The sequence below is a fragment of the Labeo rohita genome, chromosome 19 (assembly GCF_022985175.1).
Source record: "Labeo rohita strain BAU-BD-2019 chromosome 19, IGBB_LRoh.1.0, whole genome shotgun sequence".
Classification (NCBI taxonomy): domain Eukaryota; kingdom Metazoa; phylum Chordata; class Actinopteri; order Cypriniformes; family Cyprinidae; genus Labeo; species Labeo rohita.
Genome location: NC_066887.1, coordinates 15,493,592 through 15,518,315, shown reverse-complemented (window position 1 = coordinate 15,518,315; position 24,724 = coordinate 15,493,592). Strand labels below are relative to the sequence as shown.

Sequence of the window (24,724 nt, the reverse complement as noted above, 5' to 3'; positions counted from 1 at the left end):
CTAGCGATTTGTGTCAATTTTCAAAAATCGATTTTATAGTATAATAATAATAGCACGATGTTGTCGAAACAACACAATGAACGAGGAAAAACAAAACCATTCTGCTCCATTTGTAGTGTTTTTGGAAAAAGTTTGGAAAAGTAATATATTAAATATTGATCTTTTGTTATTATGGGAAGTAGGGATGTGCCCAAATAGTGAATACGTATTTAAAAAGGCATGGAAAACAAACAACGCGTTCTACGGAGCCACTAAAAGGACATAGTTAGCCACTTGCTAAACAGAGTAAGAAGAGATGACTGATAGGACGATAGCGAATGATTTGCAGATCCTGAGCACCACTGACAAACATCCAATCTTGTACAATATGTGTAGGCCTACTGCTGCTCCGTGTGATCAGGAAACTTGAAAGTGAAAGCGAAACACAAAGAACCATTCAGTCAAAGGTTCTTTAAAGAACCATCTCTTTCTTACCTTTTTATAATCTGAAGAACCTGCTTTCACCACAAAGAACCTTTTGTGAAATGGGAAGGTTCTTCAGATGTTAAAGGTTCTTTATGGAACCATTTAGACAAAAAAGGTTCTTCTAAGGCATTGTGAAGCACCCTTATTTTTAAGAGTGTATGATTGGATTCGGACACATCCCTAATAGGTATAGTTAGGAAAATAATAGTTAATAGGAAACACTGATTTCATGAGTCAGGACTCCCCATACTATAGACTGTTGTGTTTTGTATAAAAATACCGGTGCGTTTGATGTCCAGTGTGCACCAAAAATTTTATGAAAAATCGTGAATCGATTTTTAATCAAATCGTGACCCCCCAAAATCGATCTGAATTGAATTGTGAGGTACCAAAAGATTCCCACCCCTAATTCCAACAGTTTTATTCTTCTGTGGTGCTGTTTTTACAGTTATGATGTGGATTTCCATATTTTCAAGCAATTAGATTATTAAAACTTCATAGCTATATTATCTTCCCTGGTGTAAACAGACTTTTACTGTGGAATACTCCATTCCCATTGGACAATCATTGCATTCTGCAGCCAGATGTTTCCTAATATTCATGTTTTCCATTGCAATGCCATTTTTCAAATCATTACATTATCTGTCAAATCAATACTACAGACTCTGTCCCTCTTTTTATACAACGCTGGTGTCAACTCACATGTAGAAAAAAGGACCTCACTGTCAGCACTGATAGCCTTGTGGTGTGTTTCGACTTATAGCACAACTGCGCTCACTGAGACCTCTTTGATTCCCACCTCGAGGTCCTTTGCTGATCCCACTCCCCTCTCTCCACCCAATATTTTCCTGTCATCTCTGCACAGTGTTCATCTTGCTGCCAAGCCAAATGTTTTGTATGTTTTAAAGAGGACATTGGATGCAAAATTTGCTTTTGCATAGAAATGTGACTTAGCAGTGTCGACCTACAATGCTAAAACCTACAGTGATCTAAAATCCATTTACTCCTTTCATTTTCAATCCCCTAAAACTGAAGTCTCAATTATTAAGATGTTTTGATTTTCTGAGCAATATGATGTCATACTGCTCAGGCCCCGCCCACAACCTGACCGTATTAGCATATTTCCACCCTCAGACAGTTGTACACTGTCCACCATTGTCTCCTAGCTCAAGCAACAACAGTGTCTCGTAAGCAAAGTAGGTGTTTTGTAGTTGAAAGTAAAAGTGAACATAAAAGTCTTAATTTTCTCCTGACATCAGAGCCACTGAGGACATAGTCGACTAGTTTTGTTTTTGATGGTAATGCACCACCGAATACACACAAAAAAATGGAAGAGAGCAATGAAGTGAGCAATAGCTCATTATCATTTAAAGAGCCATGCACAGAAATGGGTTGGTGTGAACAGAGCTGTTTTTGACAAGGTAAAATCGTTGTAATGACCCTAAAGAATCATACCAACTTGTGGAAAATGGGCATCTGATGTCCCCTTTAATGGATTCAATCAATATGTCAACTTTTGTTTCAAACATTTCTATTTATCAGCTTTCAAAACAATATCTGGAAATTAACAGAACTTCAAAACGTCAAATGGGAAAAAGCTCTCGGCATTTATACGCCGAACATGGGCAGTGTGCATCTGCAAAACACCCACTAAGAATAGATGGACATTCTACAGCACACTGTTTACATGCTACAATTGCATTACATCAGAAATTATATCAGTACCACTGTATGCCTGTCTGCAGTGAAAACATCTCAAATCTAATATCAGTGCAAGAAAAGTTACATTGCATTAGGAATCATCTTCCACGCTATTTCCTGCAGGGTTTACATCTGGAGAAATCCTGCGGATGCTTCAACCCACAACGTCTGCTGTCAGCTTGTAAAACATGGCGGGGGATCTGTAATGATACGAGCAACCATCTCACGACAGTGATTAGATCCAAAGATTGCTGTGCATGCTCTTAAAACGCCTAAGGAATATAAGGCAGTTTATAAGACCAGGTGCACCCTGTTGTGCAAACACCATTTTCACATAACATCCCCACATTCTAGGTTGATAATACCCACATATTCACAAAAAAGGGCTCCAAGGCTTTCTATAGAAATATTTTCCAGGGCTCCTATAGAAATATAACTTGACGTAGTTGGGTAAACTTTTATGGAAACTACAACAAATAGCAAGTTCACATTCAATAGCAAAAGATAAAAAATCCACAATATTGTTTCTATGACTTTTCAAAAGAATATCTATCTATCTAGAGATTTTTACAACACTGATAATTGTGGAAATGTGTCATCATCTGTTAAAAGGGTTCATCGGTAGATCTAAATATCAGTGAGCTTTTACAGGAAGTTCTGGAGCGTAAAGTGCAAGGAAGATTTTATTCCTCAAAGAACTAACTTTTCTTATTGATTAATGACTCAATATCTCACTGCACAGTTCAGTTACTTGTATGATGGCTACAAAGAAGACTAAAGCTGTCCTTAAGGCAAAGAATGGACTTGCTCCTTATTAGGTTCTCAATACTGATATATTACTCAGTGTCTTGGTTAGTTTATCAGTTCCCTGTGGTTACAACGAGGAAATGAGGGCTGAGACACAAGACAACCTTCCTTTCAATTCTTTTGTAATACGGTAGTTACAAGTGTACAACCGTTTTAAACTGACTACAATATATGATATAATCAAAACTAGATAGTTCAGAAATATCTCTGCTTTATTTGATTGCTGGCACTTTTAATTATCATCATTTTAATTAATTTGAACATAAAAGATGACTTGAGTCTCTGGCATTTGATTTGTTTTTGAAAACGAAAAGCAGTGTTCTCCAGAAAGATTAATATTTTATTCATCCTGTAAAAAAGAAGGGGGGGGGGGCATAAAGCAAGGTGCTTGGTTAAAAAGAAGCGAATAATCTACAAAGGCACTCGTGATAAACACTTTAGCAATTTCACACTGCAAGAGCCGTCCAAAAAAAAAAAAAAAAAACCCTCCCTAATGAAATTTAAGCAATGAATCCTGAGACAGCCGAGCTTATCACTTCCCTTCAATTACCCTCCACCAAATTGCTTTCCATTCAAGCCATGTTGCCCGATTGCACTTCTTTAAACAGAGCACTGTCTAAAGTTCATTTCAACAGCGTGAAGACAGGCTCTGGAGTACCTTGACTGTGAATGAGCCCAGGTTCAGAGACACTAAGGGCATGAAAAACGCTTCATATTAAACCTCCTGAAATGCAAGATACATGAGAGGCTGCCGGCTAAACAAAGTCTGACACGAACAAATGCATACATAAGTTAACTAGTTTCAGTAGCGGCTGACATCTGGTTCACATACATCTCATGCATTTAAGGTTTTCTGAAAGGCAGCTTGAAAGAAATTAACAGCATATTGCCTTTTGTGTACGTTTTGGGATTGACAAGCAGGGTTGTGCTCCAATCAGAAATTAAAATGCCTGACTGAAAAAATGCCTGAAAAAAAAGAATTTTCAGTTTCAGTCAGTGGTTTGTTTCTATGACCCTTCAGAACAGAAATAATGTAATAACAGTTCAGGATCCAGAAAAGATGTTTTTATACATTTTGTATGTCCACCAGTGGAAATCCACCATCTTGATTCATGCCATCCATAGACTGAAAACCCACTTTTTATTCTGCTAGTACAGAGATTTAACACTTCCAGGAGATTTTATAATTATTTACAAAAATAATAATCTGGTGCATAAATCCTTAAATATTTTAAATATATAATATAATATGTAACACTTTGCAATAAGGTGTCATTTGTTAACATTAATGTGTTAACTAACATAAAACAAACAATGAACAATACATTTATTACACTATTAATGTTAATGTTAGTTAATAAAAAGTCGTTCATGTTGGTTTACAACACATTAAAGGAGAAGTCCACTTCCAAAACAAAGATTCACATATAATGTACTCACCCCCTTGTCATCCAAGATGTTCATGTCTTTCTTTCTTCAGTCGTAAAGAAATTATGTTTTTTGAGAAAAACATTTTAGCATTTTTCTCCATATAATGGACTGATATGGTGCCCCAATTTTGAACTTCCAAAATGCAGTTTAAATGCAGCTTTAAACAATCCCAAATGCGGTTTTAAACGTTCCCAGCCGAGAAAGAAGGGTCTTTTCAAGCAGAATGATTGGTTATTTTCATAAAAATAATACAATTTCTATACTTTTTAATGTCAAAAGCTCATCTTGTCTTACTCTGCCTGGACTGTTTTTTTTTACAGTTCATGACAGTTAGGGTATGTCGAAAAACTCCCATCTCATGTTCTCCCTCAACTTCAATCGTCCTATATCACTGTTTTACCTTTTTTGTTAAGGGTGTTTGATCTTCTTTGCATGTTTACTTTGCAAGACTGGGTCAGTACTTCTGCAGTGATGTAGGATGATTTTGAAATGATTTTTAAAGTTGAGGGAGAACATACGATCAGAGTTTTTTGACGTACCCTAACTGTGTTGAGCCAGAATACACAGAGTTCAGCGAGAGCAAGGCAAGATGAGCGTTTGAGATTAAAAAGTATTTAAAGTGTATTTTTTAATGAAAATAACTGATCGCAAGACCCTTTTTTCTCGGTTGGGATCATTTGCAACCGCATTTGGGATCGTTTGAAGCCACATTTAAACTACATTTTGGAAGTTCAAACTCGGGGCACCATATCAGTCCATTATATGGTGAAAAATCCTGAAATGTTTTCCTCAAAAAACACAATTTCTTCACGACTGAAGAAAAAAAGACATTATACGTGAATCATTGTTTTGGATGTGGACTTCTCCTTTAACTAATGTTAACAAACAGGTGATTTTATATATATATATATGTGTGTGTGTGTGTGTGTGTGTGTTTAGTATATTAATTGATGTTTCTTTTTACATCAATATTATATTTATTGTTGCAAAGGGGCAGAAGATTTCAGGAAATCTAGGGAAATGTTATTCCTCTTTGCAGCCCTAATTATATAATAATATAATATTATAAATATTAATAAAACTAAGCAAATAAAACTAATATTGCTGCATTTAGATTCACTTTATTCATCATTATTTACTGGCTGTGACAATAATATAATATTTTAAAAATACAGTATTTAAAAAAGAAAAAATATATATTTCTAAAATCTGAATAATAATAATAATAATAATAATCATAATAATTTGTCTCTAATAAAAAAAAAGTATTTTCTTCAGTCAGAATGGTGATAAATAAGGAAGGATAAAAGAAAAAAAAAATGGGTAACACTTAACAATAAGGTTCATTACTTAACATTAGTTAATTAACTTTTAATTTAACTTGAACTAAGAATGAACAATACTTCTATCACATTTATTTTAGTTAATTTATCTTAAGTTGAAATTAATTTCAACATTTACTAGTGCATTATTAAAATCAAAAGTTGTGTTTGTTAACATCATATGCACTAACACACATTAACACATTACCTAACATGAACTAATGGAACCTTATTGTAAAGTGTCACCAAAAAAATGTTTAATAAGTCATTAATAATTACAGTGAATAATTGTTGATGAAAAAAATACTGCCCGAGTTGTCTATGCCTAGTGTCAATGCTCTCCCAAATACTCACAAAAGAATTGCTCTCTGCATTTCTGCTAATGTATTCTTCAGTTAATGCATGATCAAGGATTTTTTAGTCCAGTAAACAAATAAATTTAAGAAGTTTTAAAAAGTTGATCAAACTCAGCATCACCAAATATAATGTATCTGAGATGAAAATCTAACATATTTAATATAAAGAAGTGACTGAACAATTGACAGGATGTGCTGCAAACACAGACTTCCCATGATGCACCACAAAGTGAGGAATCCATAAATGGGCAGATGACTTTCTGGGTTATTTAGAGTTATTTAGAGTTGTGATTCATATTCTCTCTCTCAAACACAAACACAAACAGATGGAGGAGAAGCGAGCGAGCCGGAGAGAGTGTGTGCATGTGTGTGTGTGATTGAGAATGCAGGAGAGAGGGGAAGCAGAAAAGATTAATTCAGAATGACTTGCTTTTGCGCTGGTGCAGGAAAGCAGCAGCATTACAAATGAAAGTGGATTTTGTATGCTAGATTTAACCTTAAATGGTTTCGCCACGCGCCGCTATCATCTCTGACAATTTCACAGGGAGGGTCAACGCCTAGTCTCCTTTCTCCCAACAGGAAATTTTATTCTCCATAGACAAATTTTCCTCATGTACATGTCCTTAATAACACTTAGCAGGTGACCCCTATTCCTCACGTCCTACTCTATGAAAACAGAGCAAATACATCTTGAACCAGAGTACATTGTGCATTTAAAGAGACAGTTCCCCCCAAAATTAAATTCCTGTCAATAGTTCCTCATCCTCACTATTTAAAACTTGAATGACTTTCATTCTTCTGCAGAAAACAAACAAAAAGAAATTTTGAAAAATGTTTTTGTTTATGTTCACATACTGAAAGCCAGTTGGGTCTAATGTTGTTTTGGACCCCAGTTTCTTGATTTGAAACCTCTTAAATTGTGTTCCACAGAGAAATGAAAGGCATAACTGTATGAAACTTTTTTAGATGATTGCTCAGACTCTGCAATGTAGCACCTCCAGTACATTTTGACAGCATGTTAAAGTAGAGGAGATGCAACCTCACAGAACATGACAGCTGAATCAGGCTGTGAATATAAAGGTGGCATGAATAGAAATTAGTTATAAAAAAAAAAAAAAAAATCATACCAGATAGGAACATAATGTTTCTCTCACCTATCTTAGTGTACGTTTTTGCTGTTGCCTGTGTTGTTCTATGTGGTGATTGCTACATTTTTACAAGCTCTTAATATATTTGTGTGAGTATGTGTGTCTGTCTGTGTCAAGTGGAGATTATAAGACTAATTTCAGAAACCTCCTTCTGGGTTATCCACTGCTCTGATTACTATGTATTACTTGCTGAGACTCACTGTCCCGTTGCTCTAATACACTTTCACAGACTAATAACACATCAAAGTAAAGCCCTGAAGATACTCAGACACGTAGGGTGTCATCAGATTCTCAGTCTATTTTATGTTTGTACCTGCATTTATGATCATGCATATTTGTGCAGTTTTGCAAATGTAAAATAATGTGAGGTAAAAAATGACTAGGTTTTTTGACGCTTTTAAGGTAGATGCAATGTTTATAACCTCCATGTTATAGTTAAGCGTACAAATGCACATTTATTTTCTCTTTCTCTCTCTTTCTATCTTACAGATACATTTACATCAGTGTCAGAAATTAACTTTTCCATAAGGGGCAATATTTTTACATTTGTGAGGGCAGTTTTTATAATCACCTTATTATTATTAAAACCATATGTTGTCTTTAATGTCAAATACTTACATTTACCCAATTACTTTAATCAATATTTCAAACTGTTGTCAATGATTGTTTCTAAATTATGTAAAAAACAGGAGCTCATAAGCCTACAATATTATGACAAAATCATTATTGTAGATTATTGCTCTTTGTATTGTAATATATCGATATAGAAAACAATAAAAAACATACTTGTTTCATTTTTGGCACATTACATTCTGGCTGCACAGACAAACGTGTCGGTCCATGACGTTAGACAAGTCTAGCACAAGTTATGCAAAAACTCCCGTTTATAATCATCGAAGCTATGAATTTAATATTAATATTTATTTACATCGTATCTGCACGGTGCTGTTTATGATCGTGAGTGTCAGCACTCATCAACAGTTTCAGCTGATTTAAGCGCCTCTGATTGGCCAATGCATTCCTAAATTTAACAGAAATGCATTTGATTGGTTATAAGGCTCAACACTGCACAATCCAGCACGTAAAAACAATCTGATACAGTGTAAGTGAATCTAAACGTAAGTCCGCGAATTGACGAATTTAATTCATTTTCTCATTTCAGTTTAATCACAACAGACGTAATACACTTTTTAATTGTCTTAAATTCGTAAGGCATTTTTGTTCATTTTGGTGGCAAGCCCTCGTTAATTAACGACCCTGATGAACATACACACTGTTTCCACAAAAAAATAAGCTGCACAACTGTTTTCTACATTGATATTATTAGAAAATGTTCAAATCAGCATATTATAAAGCTTTCTGAAGGATCATGTGACACTGAAGACTGAAATAATGATGCTGAAAGTAAAAATATTTCACAATATTACTGTCTTTATTAATTCAGTCTTGTCTTAGCAAGCGTAAGAATATTCTGATTTAATGCTCAAAAAACATTTATTATTATTATTTTGTTGAAAACAGCCGAGTAGAATTTTTTCAGGTTTCCTTGATGAATAGAAAGATCAGAAGAACAGCATTTATCTGAAATACAAGTGTTTTGTAACAATATAAATGACTTTATCATCACTTTTGATCAATTTAAAACAATTTCTATAATTTCTCCCCTGGACAAAAAAAAAAATAAATACTGACTCCAAGCTTTTGAATAGTGTATAATGTTACAAAAGTTTTTATTTTAAATAAAAGTTGATCTTTGGATCTTTCTATTCATCTTTCTGTTATCTTTCTAATAAAAAATGTTTCTTGAACAGCAAATCAGCACATTAGTATGATTTCTGAAGGATCATGTGACACTGAAGACTGAAAATTCAGCTTTGATCACAGGAATAAATTACATTTTAATATATTCTCAAATAGAAAGCAGTTATTTTAAATAGCAAAAATATTTCACATATTACTGCTTTTGCTGTACACTGTAAAAAACATTTTTTCGAGTCAACTTAAAATAATTTGTTACCTGGCTGCCTTAAAAATGTAAGTTCAGTCAACTCAAAAAAGTTTAGTCAACTTGAAATGTTAAGTTTTACTAAGGGTAACAAACACAGCTTTTAAGTTTAACAAACCAATTTTTTTGTTTAGTCAAATCGAATATCTAAGTTATCTTAACATTTCAAGTTGACTAAACTTCTTTGAGTTGACTGAACTTAAAATTTTAAGGCAGCAGAGTAACAAATTATTTTAAGTTGACTTAACAAATTGTGTTTGTTTTTTTTACAGTGTGCTTGGATCAAATAAATCCAGGCTTGGTGAGCAGAAGATACTTTAAAAACATTAAATTTTAAAAACTTTTGACTTATAGTGTATAAAAGCATTATGTGTATTAAAGCATTATGGTGAATATGTATATATATGGTAAATTCAGGTAAATTAGGACACTTTTTGACATTCAAATGCCTCAAAATAAAAAGTCCCAAGTAACCTGGATTCACCCCTATATGAAGAGGTCAAATGGTCAGTGTAGTGATCCAAAAATAAAACATATCACATTTATCATAAAGCACAAGTGTAAATATCTCTTTCATTCTAATTTGAACTAAGTATGCAGTAAAATAGTGTTAAAAATAAATGTCTTAAAAAAAAAAAAAATGCTGCCTATAAAATCCTTTATTCCACAAACACATTCAATTAACCAGGGAGCTTTTAGTTTTATAGTCTGAGCAATTAACTGGAAACTTTGAATAGTTTTCACATTTCTGCAGGCAAACAGAAAGAGAAAGAGCAATGGAGGGGGTGAACATGATAGGATAACATAAATTTAATGAGTGCTGATCTTCAAAAGTAACCAATTCATAGGGCATTTCTCAAAATAAAATGTGTATGGTGATGATAATGTGTAAAAACTAAATTCAGAAATCAAAATCTGCCAAAAATTAAATTATGGCAAATGAAAGTCCAGCCCATTATCAGAGCTGTGTGTCCTCTAAAATCTAGAGTCTAAAGCTAATGTAATACGGATTTTGAAACATCTATTGTCTATGTTTCTGCTCTAATTCAGAAAAGCAGGGGTCCTAAAGCAATACAAAGAGAATCAAAGAAGTCAGTGAGTCTCAAATGATCCCAAAACTAATTTAAACAACTGTCTGAAATTTGATTTCGCATCACACCATGTGGTCTCGAAACCCTGTCAGAAAGACAATTACATTTTAACAGAGGCTACCGTCATCTACATTTGCAGAAATAATGCCTTTTCCAGTAGAATCAAATTAAATCAAACTGAATAGAACTGAATGACACTGAATGAAATTCAGCCGAGGCGAGGGAGTAACACATATCATAACATGCTGGCCGTTCTGGTGTGAGCATTGCTGTCAGTCACACACACACTCGCACACCTGCTTGCGCTCCGCAGCCACGTCCCACAGGAGCAGCGTAAGGAGAATCGTGCTTACCTGTCTGTCTGTGCCTGAGTGGCTGCTGCTATGGGGCCAGGCTAATGTTTTAAGTAATGGCTTTTGAGAGCTGACAGATCGCTGGTGTTCGGGCTGCTCTGGGAGAACAGAGCACATCCATCACCTCCCTGTAATGCGCCCACCCTTCAGTCACTATCACAAGCACCGCTATTAGCTTCACAAAACCTGGGAAATACTTCCACATAAATGACACCCTCGCATGTCAATTAATTACAAGGATTTCTCTCTGTCTAATTAAGATGCCGGATGAAGGATTGGAGACTGTGGGAATTACAAGTGGAATTTTGTCATTTGAGATCAGCAAGGTGTGAGAAAAAAAGAACTGAGAAGAAAAGCAATAACAACTTCACAGAAAGTCAGAAAACATTCTTAAAATTATTGTATTCTTACCGTTAATGTATTAACTAATATGAACAAACAATGAACAATACATTTATTACAGTATCTTTGTTCATATTAGTTAATGTAGTTAGTTAATGTTCAGGTTAATTCACAGTGCATTAACTAATGTTAACAAGCACAACTTTTGATTTTAATAATGCATTAGTAAAAGCTGAAATTACGCTGACTAAGATAAACGCTGTTGAATTATTGTTTATTCTTAGATCATGTTAACTAGCAGTTAACTAATGTTAAGTAATGAACCTTATTGTAGTTTGTAGTTTTACCAACTTTTCTGAAATATGAAGCAGAATATATATATATATATATATATATATATTTTAATTATGGTCTACATACTACAACAAATGTTGAGGGGGCAAAAAAGGCTGATCACCTAGTGTTTACCACAGCTGGATTCCAGAGCATAATTATCAATTATCATCTAAACAAATAAAGGTTGTCAGAAATGGAAAGTGAACAGTTACGCTGAAGTAAATTTATTTCTTTTTTATTTAAGTGCTACTTAAATAATAATAATAATAATAAAATAAAGGAACTATAGAATAACTTGGCTAAGATGTAAACAATGTTAACAAATAAATAATAAGATTAATAAATAAAAATGTTCAACCATTATGAAAAGGAATGATATCAATGAATGAATTAATAATATTCAATATTTAGAAGAAGAACACTAATAAGAAGAAGAACACCGACAAACAAATAAAAATAAAAAATTATTATTATTATTATTATTATTATTACTATTAGTAACTGTTGAATAACTTTGCTAATATTTGGTATTTTAGTATTTTTAAATAAATATGTAAACAAATAAATAAGAATGATTTTAATAAAAACATTTAAACCACTATGAAAAAATGAATTATTGAATAATATTCATTATCTAGAAGGAGAACACAAATAAAAATAAATAAATAAATTAATTAATTAATTAATAAATAAATAAATAAATTAATTAATTAATTAATAATTAGACGAACACTAATAATAGGCTAATAACTAACTAACTAAAACTAAATAATTAAAATAAACAAATAGATTTAATAATAATAATAATAATAATAATAATAATAATAATAATAATGTTGCTAACATTTGGTATTTTATTATTTTTTAAATATGTAAACAAATAAATAATACGTTTAATAAATAAAAACAATAAACCATTATACAAATGAATGAATGAATGATATTCAATATTTAGAAGAACACTAATAATAAGAACATAAATTAATTAATTAATTAATTATTGATATTCAATGATAAACAATAATGAAAATAAACAAATTGATTAATAATAATAATAATAATAATAATAATAATAATAACAGGATAATTAATAAATAAACAAAACTATTCTGAAAATAAATAAGAAAACATTAATAATAATAATAATGATGATGATGATAATAATAATAATAATAATAATAATAAGGTAATTAATAAGTAAACAAAAATATTAAGAACGTAAATAAGAAAACATTAATAAAATAATAATAATAATAATAATAATAATAATAATAATAATTTTACTTATATATAAATATATTTTAACCATTCTGAAAACAAACATTTTTGCCATTTTTGCACTCTTTCAATGGTTTCTTTCTTTGAGAAACACACACACACACACACACACACACACACACATACATACATACACACACAGACTTTGCCTTTCACATAGAACAGCCATATTTTCAGTCATATGTGTAAATCCCAGAATCATCTGGTAGTATACGGGTAGTAGTAAAATGAAAAGTGATAAGGACAGAGAAGATGACCATAAAATAAAAGAAACTGGGGAAAAAACAACAAAACAACAACAACAACAGCTGTTTTTAAACAGAATGAATCTTAGCTAGACACAGGTTGGAAACTGTCATTCAGGAGGCCTCAGTCCCTGAATTTACTGCTCAAAATCTTCAGCATGTCTTCCTTTTTTCCTTCCAATGATTTTTCTTGACACCTCGCGTTGGCTGCATGCCCACACAGGCTGAGGAATAATTGTGATTCTGAAAATCAATAGAAGTGAAATCCAGCAGGTCCCAGCCAATGTAATGCAATACTGTCATTCACTGCATGAGGAGTGATAAGCGTTCTGATTGGTCTGTTCCTCTGGTTAGCAGTCATGAAGCGTTCTCATGCACTTGCCACACGCAAACCTTCTCATCTTACCCTTTCTTCACTTGCTCTCCATCTAATTCTACAATTAAAAAATAAGGAGTGTTGTGTAAAAAATAGTACCTATTGATTGATAGCCTCAAGATAAGTAAAACTGATTTCCAGAGCAGAAATAAGTGTAACTGGGGCTGAGTAAAAAAAAAAACTAGATTGACACACAGACACACACACACACAAATAGACTGCAGTTAGTTAGCATATGCAGTGAAGTGATGAGCCACCTAATGCAAAGCAGCTGAACCGGGCACAGAGTCTAGCTTTGTGTCAAGTTTATAGGTTTTATTGCCATGTAGTACGGAAACTGCATCCACACGCCAGCTAATTAACTTTATTAATTACACAAAGACCACATAAGCAACTGTAATGTCCAAGTCTACTATAACAGTGTTGTCTTGCATTTGAATTAGCCTGAGCTAACACTGCACATCTCTCCTATTGTACGTATTGTGACACAATGTGTGTTGACAGGTTATGATGAACGTAAATTGATTAAAGATGTATGGAGGACGAGCTTGTTCAAACAGACCAAACAAAGATCTTTTTTTTTGTTTTTTTTTGTTTAATTGAAAGGTCTACTAACGTTTCAAATGATTTAAAATGTAATGTTTGTTATGTAAGTCTCTTGTGTTCATCAAGGCTGGATTTATTTTATCAACAATACAGAAACAAAACAGTAATATTGTGAAATAATATTGCAATTTAAAATACTGGTTTTCTATTTTAATGTAATTTTAAAATATTATTTATTCCTGTGATGCAAAGCTGAATTTTCAGCATCATTAGTCCACTCTTCATTGTAACATGCTGATCTGCTTAAGAAACATTTAAAAAAAAACATTTTAAGAAATATTATTATAAATTCTGAAACCAGCTGTGCATTTATTTATTTTAAATATATATTTTTTGCAAGGTTATAAAAATCATTAATGTCTCTTTTGATCAATTTAATGTGTCCTTGCTCAATAATACTAATAATAATAATTCGTAGTAGTAGTAGTAGCAGTATATTAAAATATATATATATTAGTCATTATGGTCTCTTTTGATCAGCTAAATGTGTCCTTGCTCAACAACAACAACAAATATATTATTAAATATTATTAAAAATATATATATTTTAGACATTACTTTCTCTTTGGATCATTTTAATGTCCTTGCTCAATAATAATACTAATAATAATAATAATAATAATAATAATAATAATAATAATAATAATAATAATAATAATAATAATTGTTATTAGTAGTAGTAGTAGTAGTAGTACTACATTATATATTATTAAAATTCTATAATATATATTTTAATATATTATATATATTTTAGTCATTATTGTTTCTTTTGATCAATTGAACATGTCCTTGCTCCATAGTTATTATTATTACTATATATTTCATTATTTAAACATTACATATATTTTACATATATTACTGTCTCTTTTGATCAGCTGAATGTGTCCTTGCTCAATAATAATAATAATAATATATATATATATATATATATATATATATATAAACTCATTATTATTATTATTAGTAGTAGTAGTAGTATATTATACATTATTATAATATATTACATATATTTTAGACATTACTCTCTTCTGACCAATTTAAAATGTGTCTGTCTAATAATATAATAGTAATAATAATAATAATAATAATTATTATTATTATTAGAATATATTATTAGAATATATTAAATATATTTTAGACATTACTGTTTCTTTTGATCAATTTAATGTGTCCTTGCTCAATAACAATAATAATAATTATTATTATTTATATATTATTAAAATATATCAAGTATATTTTAGTCACTACTGTCTCTTTTGATCAATTTAATGTTCTCTCTCTCTCTCTCTCTCTCTCTCTCTCTCTCTCTATATATATATAGTACATATAAGTGTAATAAGTGGTAGTGTGCAAGCAGATGACTTTACCTTTTTATTTATACATGAATAAAAAAATCTTTTATGAAGTAATTTGACTTCACTGCAGGAAATGAAAGCGATTTGCTCACCAAGAGAAAAAAGTTGAAAATGTGAATAAAAAACTCCAAATAGCATGGCCACAAATAGCATGCAATATCATATTCAGTATGCATAAACGAAAAGGAACACTGACACCCCGAATATGTCAATAAAATGCTCAGTATTTATCTCATCTACACTCATTTTACCCTCAAAAGCATCTTGAACTTGTGACAGTGCTCCACCTGTAGGCAAAGACAGGTAATTCTTTTGAAAGACAGCAATTGTCCATAAACGCAACCAGTAGATAATGAGCACCGGTCGTCATCTTGCAACAAAAACGGTCATTTTATCGTCTGATGTGCAATCACAGGAGGAGAAAGACACTGTCTGCAGCTGAGCTGTTGTTCCTGCTTTACAGTTCACAAAATAGCCAGACTCAACATGCTTCTATATAATACGTAAACATCTCTTGTTTCACCATGCTTCAATTCAGAGGCGCGACTACGAATCTGCTTCTAGTTTCTTTCGAAACGATGGCAGACGTGCATCCAAACACAGTCTGGAAGTGCTTTTGGTGTAATCCATGACTATTGTTGTCTGACTGACGTTTATGGCTCAGAGATTTCTCTTTCATCTCTCTAATTCCAGCCTCTTTAATGCATGAAAGAAACTTCAGAGACCCACAGCATTTTAAGATAGAAGCGAGGTAGGCTGGGGTTATCTGGTCCTTCCTGCCTCTCCGCGGGCTTTGCATGGAGTATTTAGAAATGTTTCTTTTGGCGGACCGCACGGCTCCGCGGGGATGCGATTGGGGAGGATGCTTCTATATATAGTGAGGAGGGAAAACAGCCCATTGAGGTTCGGGTCAGTCTGGGGTATAATTTTCCAGATCCAATGCCCTTCTGAGGTTGCGTCCAAAGCTGACCTCTGACCTGTGTAGGTGACTGAAATTCAGGAGCAGTTTGTGGAGAGAAGAACGGAGACGGTGGTAATAAATCAAACCAACCTTGTCCTGTCTCCACCCCGTGATGTGTCCTTAACTTGACACTGAGTGCACATGTGTATATATGTGTGAGTATGTGTGTGTGTGAGTGTGGAGGGGCACAAGAAGAACTAGTTTAAAAGTGAAATGTGCTAAACACTGTGAAAAGCCATAAACAGGTCAGGATGGACACTTAAAGGACACATCTCTGGGCAAATAAAGAGCATACTAATACTAATTAACAAAAACATGAATGTTTTTTAAATTGATGTCAATGGAGCAGAGGCTTTAGTATGATGGATAACAGCTTATTGAATAATGAACCGACAGCCTAATCTTCAACATGTTTGCTATTAAACATTCCTCTTTGTTTAATCATTTTTAAAAACATGCTGTTTTTTTATAGGAAGTCACAGACAGTGTTGCGACAGGTAGGATTCAAATTAATTTCAATGGTATCCACAAACAGTTACGCCTTCCTATTTATACTGTAACACCTCGTCCATCGGAACTGCTTTACTTCCCAAAATAGAGCAGTTTCACTCCAAAAAGAGCTGCAGATGCTGGTATCGCCCCATAATAATAATAATAATAATAATAATAATAATAATAATAATAATAATAAAAACTGTAAACCGGTAAATCATTGTAAATCAGTTAACTAGTGCAGATAATTTGGTACTGTCACATTTATTGAAAGTAATAATAATAATAATAATAATAATAATAAAAATCTTTAAAAATATATAAAGAAAAATGTATATTTTATATGTGTAAAGGAAAAAAAAAAAATTTATATATATAAAAAATAGTGCAGATAATTTGGCACTGTCACCTTTAAAGAAAATAATATATATATATGATCCAATTAAATTTATTTATTTTAATTTTGTGCAGATTTGGTACTGGCAACGTTAAATTATATATATAATTTTAAATATATATATGTGTGTGTAGATAGATAGATAGATAGATAGATAGATATATTTGAACCTGGTCAGTACATAGATACAAATATAGATTTTTTTTTTTCCTTTTACAAATATTGAAAGAGGATTGGTTCCTTATATATATATATATATATATATATGTGTGTGTGAGAGAGAGAGAGAACCTGATCAAACTTAATAATTAACTAGTTTAATTTTATTTCATTTTTATATGACAATATGAACCTGATCCAATTGATTATTATTAACTAATTAATTATTAATTAATTTAATTACATTTACATGACAATCTACAGCATTTATTGGTCATTGTCCTTGAGGCCTTAATACAAATTTAAAAAACACACATACATGGATAGATAGAAATATAGATATACTAACGGTCTGTTTGAACATGGACAGTCTTGCCTCTCAAAGAAAATCTGAGCCATTCTTTCTCATCAACAGATGAGCTTTTTTCATTCATTCCCATTAAATGACTTGCTCACCATGGTAAATAAGCAGTGGTTTGCGCCATTGTTAGAAAGCAACTGGTTAAGAGCAACGCCCTTGGCACAGGTTTAAACCACTTGCTGAAGTAAGGTCACCTTCAGACGTCAATCCCACAAGACAATTTATCATTCACCGGCCCCGTGCTGCGATCACCACACACACAGGAATAACCACACACCCTCATATAAAGCTCAGCACTACTCTCAAAAGTCAAAGGTCACTCCAAATCAAGTTATGCCAAGCGGTGTTGGTTGCATTCCATCGTACGTTCAGCTCATCTCAAACACAGTGTCTTCAGAAAATCCTGTTTCACCAATTATCTGGTGCAGAACTGCTGATAGTACCATTTACCTACAGAGGTGCATTAACATAATGCAGATATCCTTAACTGCAATACGGAGGCACTTCATGAAACTCATAGAGTTGGGATAAATGGACTGTGGCACTGATGTGAACACACGTCTATTAAACAGCGGATATGAGTGTGTGCGCCATGGGAGGAGGGCAGATTACATTGCTTTGCACACTAACTATACAGCCCTGGGCTCTCTCTCTCTCTCTCTCTCTCTCTCTCTCTCTCCTCCCTCTCGCAGACCCCACCGCTCCTCTTCATCACTTCAGAGCTTAACATCACTCAGCCTTAACACACTTCACTGACACTAACTCACCACCCAAAAATCAAAGCCTATCCTGAAGGGAAAACATTGACAAAAATATATATTAAAACAGACACGCATTCCCCATTTCAGATTGAACCAAGAACCCAATTTTAATGCATTTCGAACTAGAACAGAGAAGCTGCGTAGTCGCACTTCAGTCGAGTGCTAATGCGTTTTATCATAACAGGACAATCTTGATTGTATCACTTAAGTTCTTATTAATTTAAGGACCTCGAGAGGGTGATTAAAGGCCGGTTTTGTTTAACCCGCTTAGAGAGATTGACAGGCAGCATGTCAAAACGTCTCCGTTGGGACTCGGGTCAGGTGACTAACGGGTGGTTTCTGAAGCGTAGGTGAGGTTTAATGGACTAAGTGCTGAGGATTTTTACTTGAACCATTTCACGGCATCTCTCCGCCGATCATTAGACACAAGAGGGTTAGCTCAGACCTTGAACATAGCTTTCCACTGGAGTCTTAAATGGAGTGGATGTAGCTGGCTGAGCAGCTTCTACAACACACTCATCGGGGTTAAAAACAGCTGAGCCGACTGAGGACCGTTCCATCCTCAAGTGTATTAATAATAAGGTGCATCTGTGCGGCTTGTGAAGATAATGAATCTGTGCGTCCATACGGTTCCACAGCACGACGTATATATGCAGTTGTCCTGGAAACACAAAGTGCACTTAGAAGAGCACATCTGGATGATTCATGTGTGTAGTTTCCAAAAGGTGCAACTTCTTTTTAGGCAATATGGCATTTTAAATACATATGGCCTAGTCGGTGCATCGCTAGATTAGACCGTGCTAATCATCTCAAAAATATGTGACTCTGGATCACAAAACCAGTCGTAAGTAGCACAGGTATATTTGTAGCAATAGCCAACAATGTATATGTCAAAATTATCGTTTTCTTTTATGCCAAATAATCATTAAGATATTAAGTAAAGATATGCATTGCTAACAACTTAATTTGAACAACTTTAAAGGCGATTTTCTCAGTATTATGATTTTTTTTTGCACCCTCAGATTCCAGATATTCAAACAGCTGTATCTCGACCATACATCAATGGAAAGATCATTAAATCAGCTTTCAGCTGATATATAAATCTCAATTTCCAAAAAATTGACCCTTATGACTGGTTTTGCGGTCCAGGGTCACATGTCGTTGAGATGCACTTTATGTAATTTTAAAGGAAAAATATGTAAAATGATTGAAAGTTACTGAAAAGTTAAAGTTACTTCACCAAATATGTTAACAATGTATTTTAAAGAGAATAAATGTAGTTTACTGTAAAATACTGCCAAATGTAGCAGACGTATGAACCTTATAATTTGCAGAGAGAATTAATTTCATATTTAAAGCAACTAGTTTTGAGTATAAATCACCTTTACATGTCATTATTTCAAAACTTAGTATCTTATTACTCTTATTAGTTCCGTTTACTTACTGTCCACTGCGTTATTTTAGTGTCATGTGTGTTTGTGGTGTGTTATCGCAATTGTTGGAAAGACCAGTTATTTAACTTTATGTTATCACGTGATCTTAAAGTGTCAATCTGCATTATTATTATTAAAAGTAGCAAATGAATTTTAACTCAAAGAGTTTAGCACATTATATAATTTTAAACGCGCCTGTGTACGGTTAAGCACTGTAAAATATCGTATATGCATTTTTTACGACAAAGTTCCGGCAACAGCCGGTTTAAAAATAATAATGATAATAATAATAAAATAAATCTTACACTGTAAAATAAATAAATAAAAGAATGCATTACCGTAAATCAGACGTAAAAAGAATTTAAAAGAAACATAGTGGTAAATGTGTAAACACATATATAAAGACGGGCTTGTTTAATTGGCTGGTGTAGTACTGCTGCTCGTTCGCTCACACACACTCTGCGCTGTTCAGTTCTGCTGTTATCAGGGTCAGGACGAACTGACACACACGAGGCTTAAACATGAAATACAGCAGCCAAGTTCAACTCTAATACTCGAAGGTGCGGACAGGCCTCGCGGCTGACAGGCCGATGGAAATCCATAGCCACGAGCTTCAATTTTCTCTTAAATCGTCACATTTTTGGCTATTCGGTGTCTGATGTTTTAGAGGATTATTTTAATATTTACAACTGCGATAAAAAAGCACAACCGAAAGATGGGAATTAAACCATCGCGCTATTCCTGTAGACAAAACGCAAGAGAATATGCGTGGTCTAAGTGTGTGTGGTCTATAAAACACAGTTGACGTAAATACATCAAAAAGGTAGCCTACATGTTACGTTATGTTTTTTGTAAAATAAAAGTGAAGATGTAGATAGGCTGTATGAAGCAGAGTGAGTGTGAATGGTAAGCGGTAGAGGTCGGGCTGCGCTGTCCATGGTCCTGAACCGCCTTATGGACACTTCATAAAATTCAGTGTGTTACTTGTCTGGCCTCTATGAAATAAAACACGCGGGATAAGAAAAGAAACACACATAGAGACGATCTATTGTCATTCAACGGGTGAATAGACACAATTAGATCAAATAAAAAAATAAATGCGCCTTTAAAATAAGCATGTGGCGTATCTATAAAGATAAAACTCAGTTTTAAAATCTAAAATGTTCGGTTTTAAATCTCATTTTTAAATGTCAAGACAAAAACAAACAAACAATGAAGTTAAAATAATAACTGCACTAAAATAAATCAGCTGGACATACTAATAATGGCGAATGAGTGATAATTCACGTCGTGTAATTAGTTCTAAAATTACTAAAATTACACAATACACTGACAAGGACAAAAGTTACGCGTGCTGTATGTGAAGAATTGCAGTTCATTTATTGTTTTAAAGCAGATTTAAGGAATGAATCAGTTTTTGAGTCTTTTGTGTTAAACAGGCCATTCTGAGAAGAATAAACAAATTAGAACATTTTCTGGTACAGGTGTAAAAACATTTTAAAATAATCTGATATTTTTCAGACGTAGATGCTAAAATTAGAATATGTGCTTAATATAAGCGATGTTAAAAAACTTTTTTTAATTTTTTTTTCATTTATGTGTGCATCAGTGTGTGCGCGCACGGCATCTCCAAACCTTTTAGAATTTTGAAAAATAATACTCATTATAACTGCATTTATTAACATTTAATGGGCTTATTTTACGAAACTTAAAAAAAAAATATATAAAAATATTCTTACATTACTAAAAAAATGCAAGAGTAAAATGTAAAGCATATAGTTGCTGTAATTTTAATTTACATATTTTTAAAATATAACAAGATCCATCAAATTTAATTATGTGGTCTCAGTATGCCAATTAAGTAGGTCGTAGTCTATTTTTTTCTGTTTATTTTCAATAAACTGATTAGCAAATTTGTAAAACGTAGGTTGTAAACAGCTTGAGTGTGTATTGAATAGTGGAAATCAAAGAGACTCTCATCAGGGTGCAGGACTGTCACTGCCGCTTCATTTACGCAGCCGGTTTCATTTGTTTTGGCGCCCCCGTGAGGTCGAACACTAAAACGCAATTCTCGCAATTGGATGTCGGTACGAGAAACAGAGGACGGTTTTGTCTGCGTGCGACGCGCTTTGAGGAATAAAATTACTGTGTTTAGTAACCTCATGCGGTCTGAATATTTCCATACACAACTTACAACGCGTTCAAAAGTCTCTGTATTACAAAAATAAAGGCGTAAAAGTTTTTTACGACCCTGAAACCATAGTTATAAAGTGACAGCATCGCATACTGCAACAGCACTCCTGTTAGTTCACAATTTCATCTTCATATTCTATATGTAAACGAGTGAAAATTAGAGAGAGAAACACACTTACCAGGTAGACAGCCGGAGTGAGGAGAAACACGGCACACCAACACGTCGCCCGCATCCTCCCTTATCTCAAACTTCCACTAATTTCCCTGCGCTGTTTCTTTTGTCTGTAAGGAACATAGATCCACTTGGTATCCGCTTTAGACCTTTAGCCTAGGCAAAAATGACACTATAGACCCCATGACCACAGAATAGGCTTTAAACTTGGACACAGATAAGGGAGGGACAGCAAAGGAACGGTTACATAGGCATTAATCCAGTCAAGGAGTGAAGCACAGTCATATTTCATTAAGATGTCATGGGAGATGGTCGCTGGTCTTGCTGCCTGGAGTGACTGCGGCGTAAGTCCTCTTAGAAACAAGGACAGAGGCTTTTCACGCGCGCGCTGTCACTCAGCGGTGGCTTTATATCGCGCGCTGAGAGCCACGCGCGCCGTACTACATCCGGAGAGAAGCTCGGAGGGGGTGGGACGAGAGAAGAGTGGAAAAAAAAAGATTAAAGAACCGGACGAGATTGGTCCGAGAGACGACGGAATCACACGATTGCGACGACTTAAAAGAGACTCGCAGCCCACCGGAGAAGCTTTTTTGCGTGTTTTCGTGCGCGCAAGACGACGTGGAGCGCCCCACAACTCCACACGGATTATGCGCTATTGTCCTATGAAACTGAACGCACCTGTGATCTTTGAGTTAAAATTGTCTCACATTGACAACCATTAAAATCATTATTAAAAAAGTGTATTTTAATTAAAAATAATAATAATAATAATGTTGATAGAGTAATAGAATATGTGAAGAGTTTATTTGCAAAAACAGATAACTTAATTGGAATGCACAGTGAAAAAACATGATTTTTAAACATTTTCTGTTTTTGCAAATGAACTTTTTATTTGTTAAAAGAAATTAAAAAGAATAGTTTAAGACACCTTAAATGTACCTGGTTCATTTTAATTACATTTTAATTTATACATATTATTCTGCTGTTGATAAACGGTTTACGTCTTTCAGTTTCAACCCATGCATGTCACAAATAAATCAAAATGACACAAATAAGTCAATATGGATCCACAGTGCACATCCATCACAAAATCCATTCATCCCCATTTTTGCCAAACAATTTTTAATATAAGTTTTAGTGATTTTGCGATCAGCTAGACCATAAAAGTGTCAATTTTGATTCACAGATTTACTAAAACTTTCCAAAGATGTGCAAAATTCAGAAAGATTAAAGGTGAAAGGTCATGGCAGGTTGATCTGACCTATAAACAATGGACCACAAAACCAGTCAAAAGGGTACATTTTTTTTTAAGACATCATCTGAAAGCTAAATAAATAAGTTTTCCATTGATGTATGGTTTGTTAGAATAGGACAATATTTGGCCGAGAAATAACTATGTGAAAATCTGGAATCTGACGGTTTCTCAATATCAAAATATTTAGAAAATCACCTTTAAAGTTGTTCAAACGAAGTTCTTAGAAATGCATATTACTAATCAAAACTTAAGTTTTGATATATTTACAGTAGGAAATGAACAAAATATCTTCATGGAACATGATCTTTACTTAATATCCAAATGATTTTTGGCATAAAAGAATCGGAAAAATCAGAATCTCAATCGGCTATTACTACAAATATACCTGTGCTGCTTATGACTGATTTTGTGGTCCAAGGTCACATTTATATATATATATATATATATATATATATATATAACTTATTTCATTGTGTTTATTTAGATATTTTGACACATCACATGGTCTGGTTCCAGTACCAAAATTACTAGGTATTTATAACGCATTCTTTACCAAAATCAAAAATTAGAATCAAAAGTAGAGATCTAGATAACATGAGCACCTTTAACACATACAGTCTTTACTGATAAATTACAGTTAACAGATCATGTCTGAACAGGACCTTTTCAAAAATACTGGTAAATTTGTCCTAGCAGTTTAACGGTAAGAGACATTGTAACATTACCAGCAATGTGCTCTGTGTGAATGCAGAACAAAAATCACCGGTATGAGCATGTACAATGTGCTGACGAATGAAGTCTGCATTGGTCCATATTGGCCAATCAGCTGTTTTTTTTTTTTTTTTCGTTTTTTATGTAAATATGCGCTAAATGGACATACCATTACACCTCGTCTTGCAACGTGTGGTGCTAGAGCCCCAGCCTTCTTTTCCATTCATCAAGACTGCGGTTCTGCAATTGACCCTTTGCAAAAACCCACTGTTGCTACGTCCGACAAACAATGCCGCTCTAACAGTGAAAAATACATTGCAGAGCAAAAAGGAAACTGACAACACGCCGACAGACAAGACAGAGCAGGTTACTTCTGGTATGAAACAAGGTCTCAGCTTAAAAATGTTGTCATTTTTTAAGAAATCCAAACAATAAATACCGTTTTGTGGCTCACTGATGTGTCGTGACAGATCACTGTATTGCCTTATTAGATCAACAATATGTGAACCGATCGGCTTTTCTTCTGTGCTTAAAACACGAAGAAAAAACAGGAAGTTAATCTGATTTGTTTGTCCAAAAGAATGGCAGATTCTGCGTTATGATTGGTCAGAT

At 33.5% G+C, this 24,724-nt stretch overlaps 1 protein-coding gene across 3 annotated transcripts in view; it reads right to left on the bottom strand.

The window, feature by feature from the left end:
- The window catches only part of nxph1 (neurexophilin 1), a 47,738-nt gene that overhangs the window by 15,886 nt on the left and 7,128 nt on the right, over positions 1-24,724 (bottom strand). The window contains exon 2 of one of the 3 annotated variants that reach the window (XM_051136957.1): positions 22,154-22,256. The exons of 1 other annotated variant lie outside the window; for it this stretch is intronic. In XM_051136957.1, coding sequence (XP_050992914.1) covers positions 22,154-22,207 — 54 coding nt within the window. In that variant the 5' untranslated portion in view covers positions 22,208-22,256. Of the gene's footprint in view, positions 1-22,153; positions 22,590-24,724 lie in introns of those variants that run through there. One more of the 3 variants, XM_051136956.1, reaches the window with a different exon arrangement.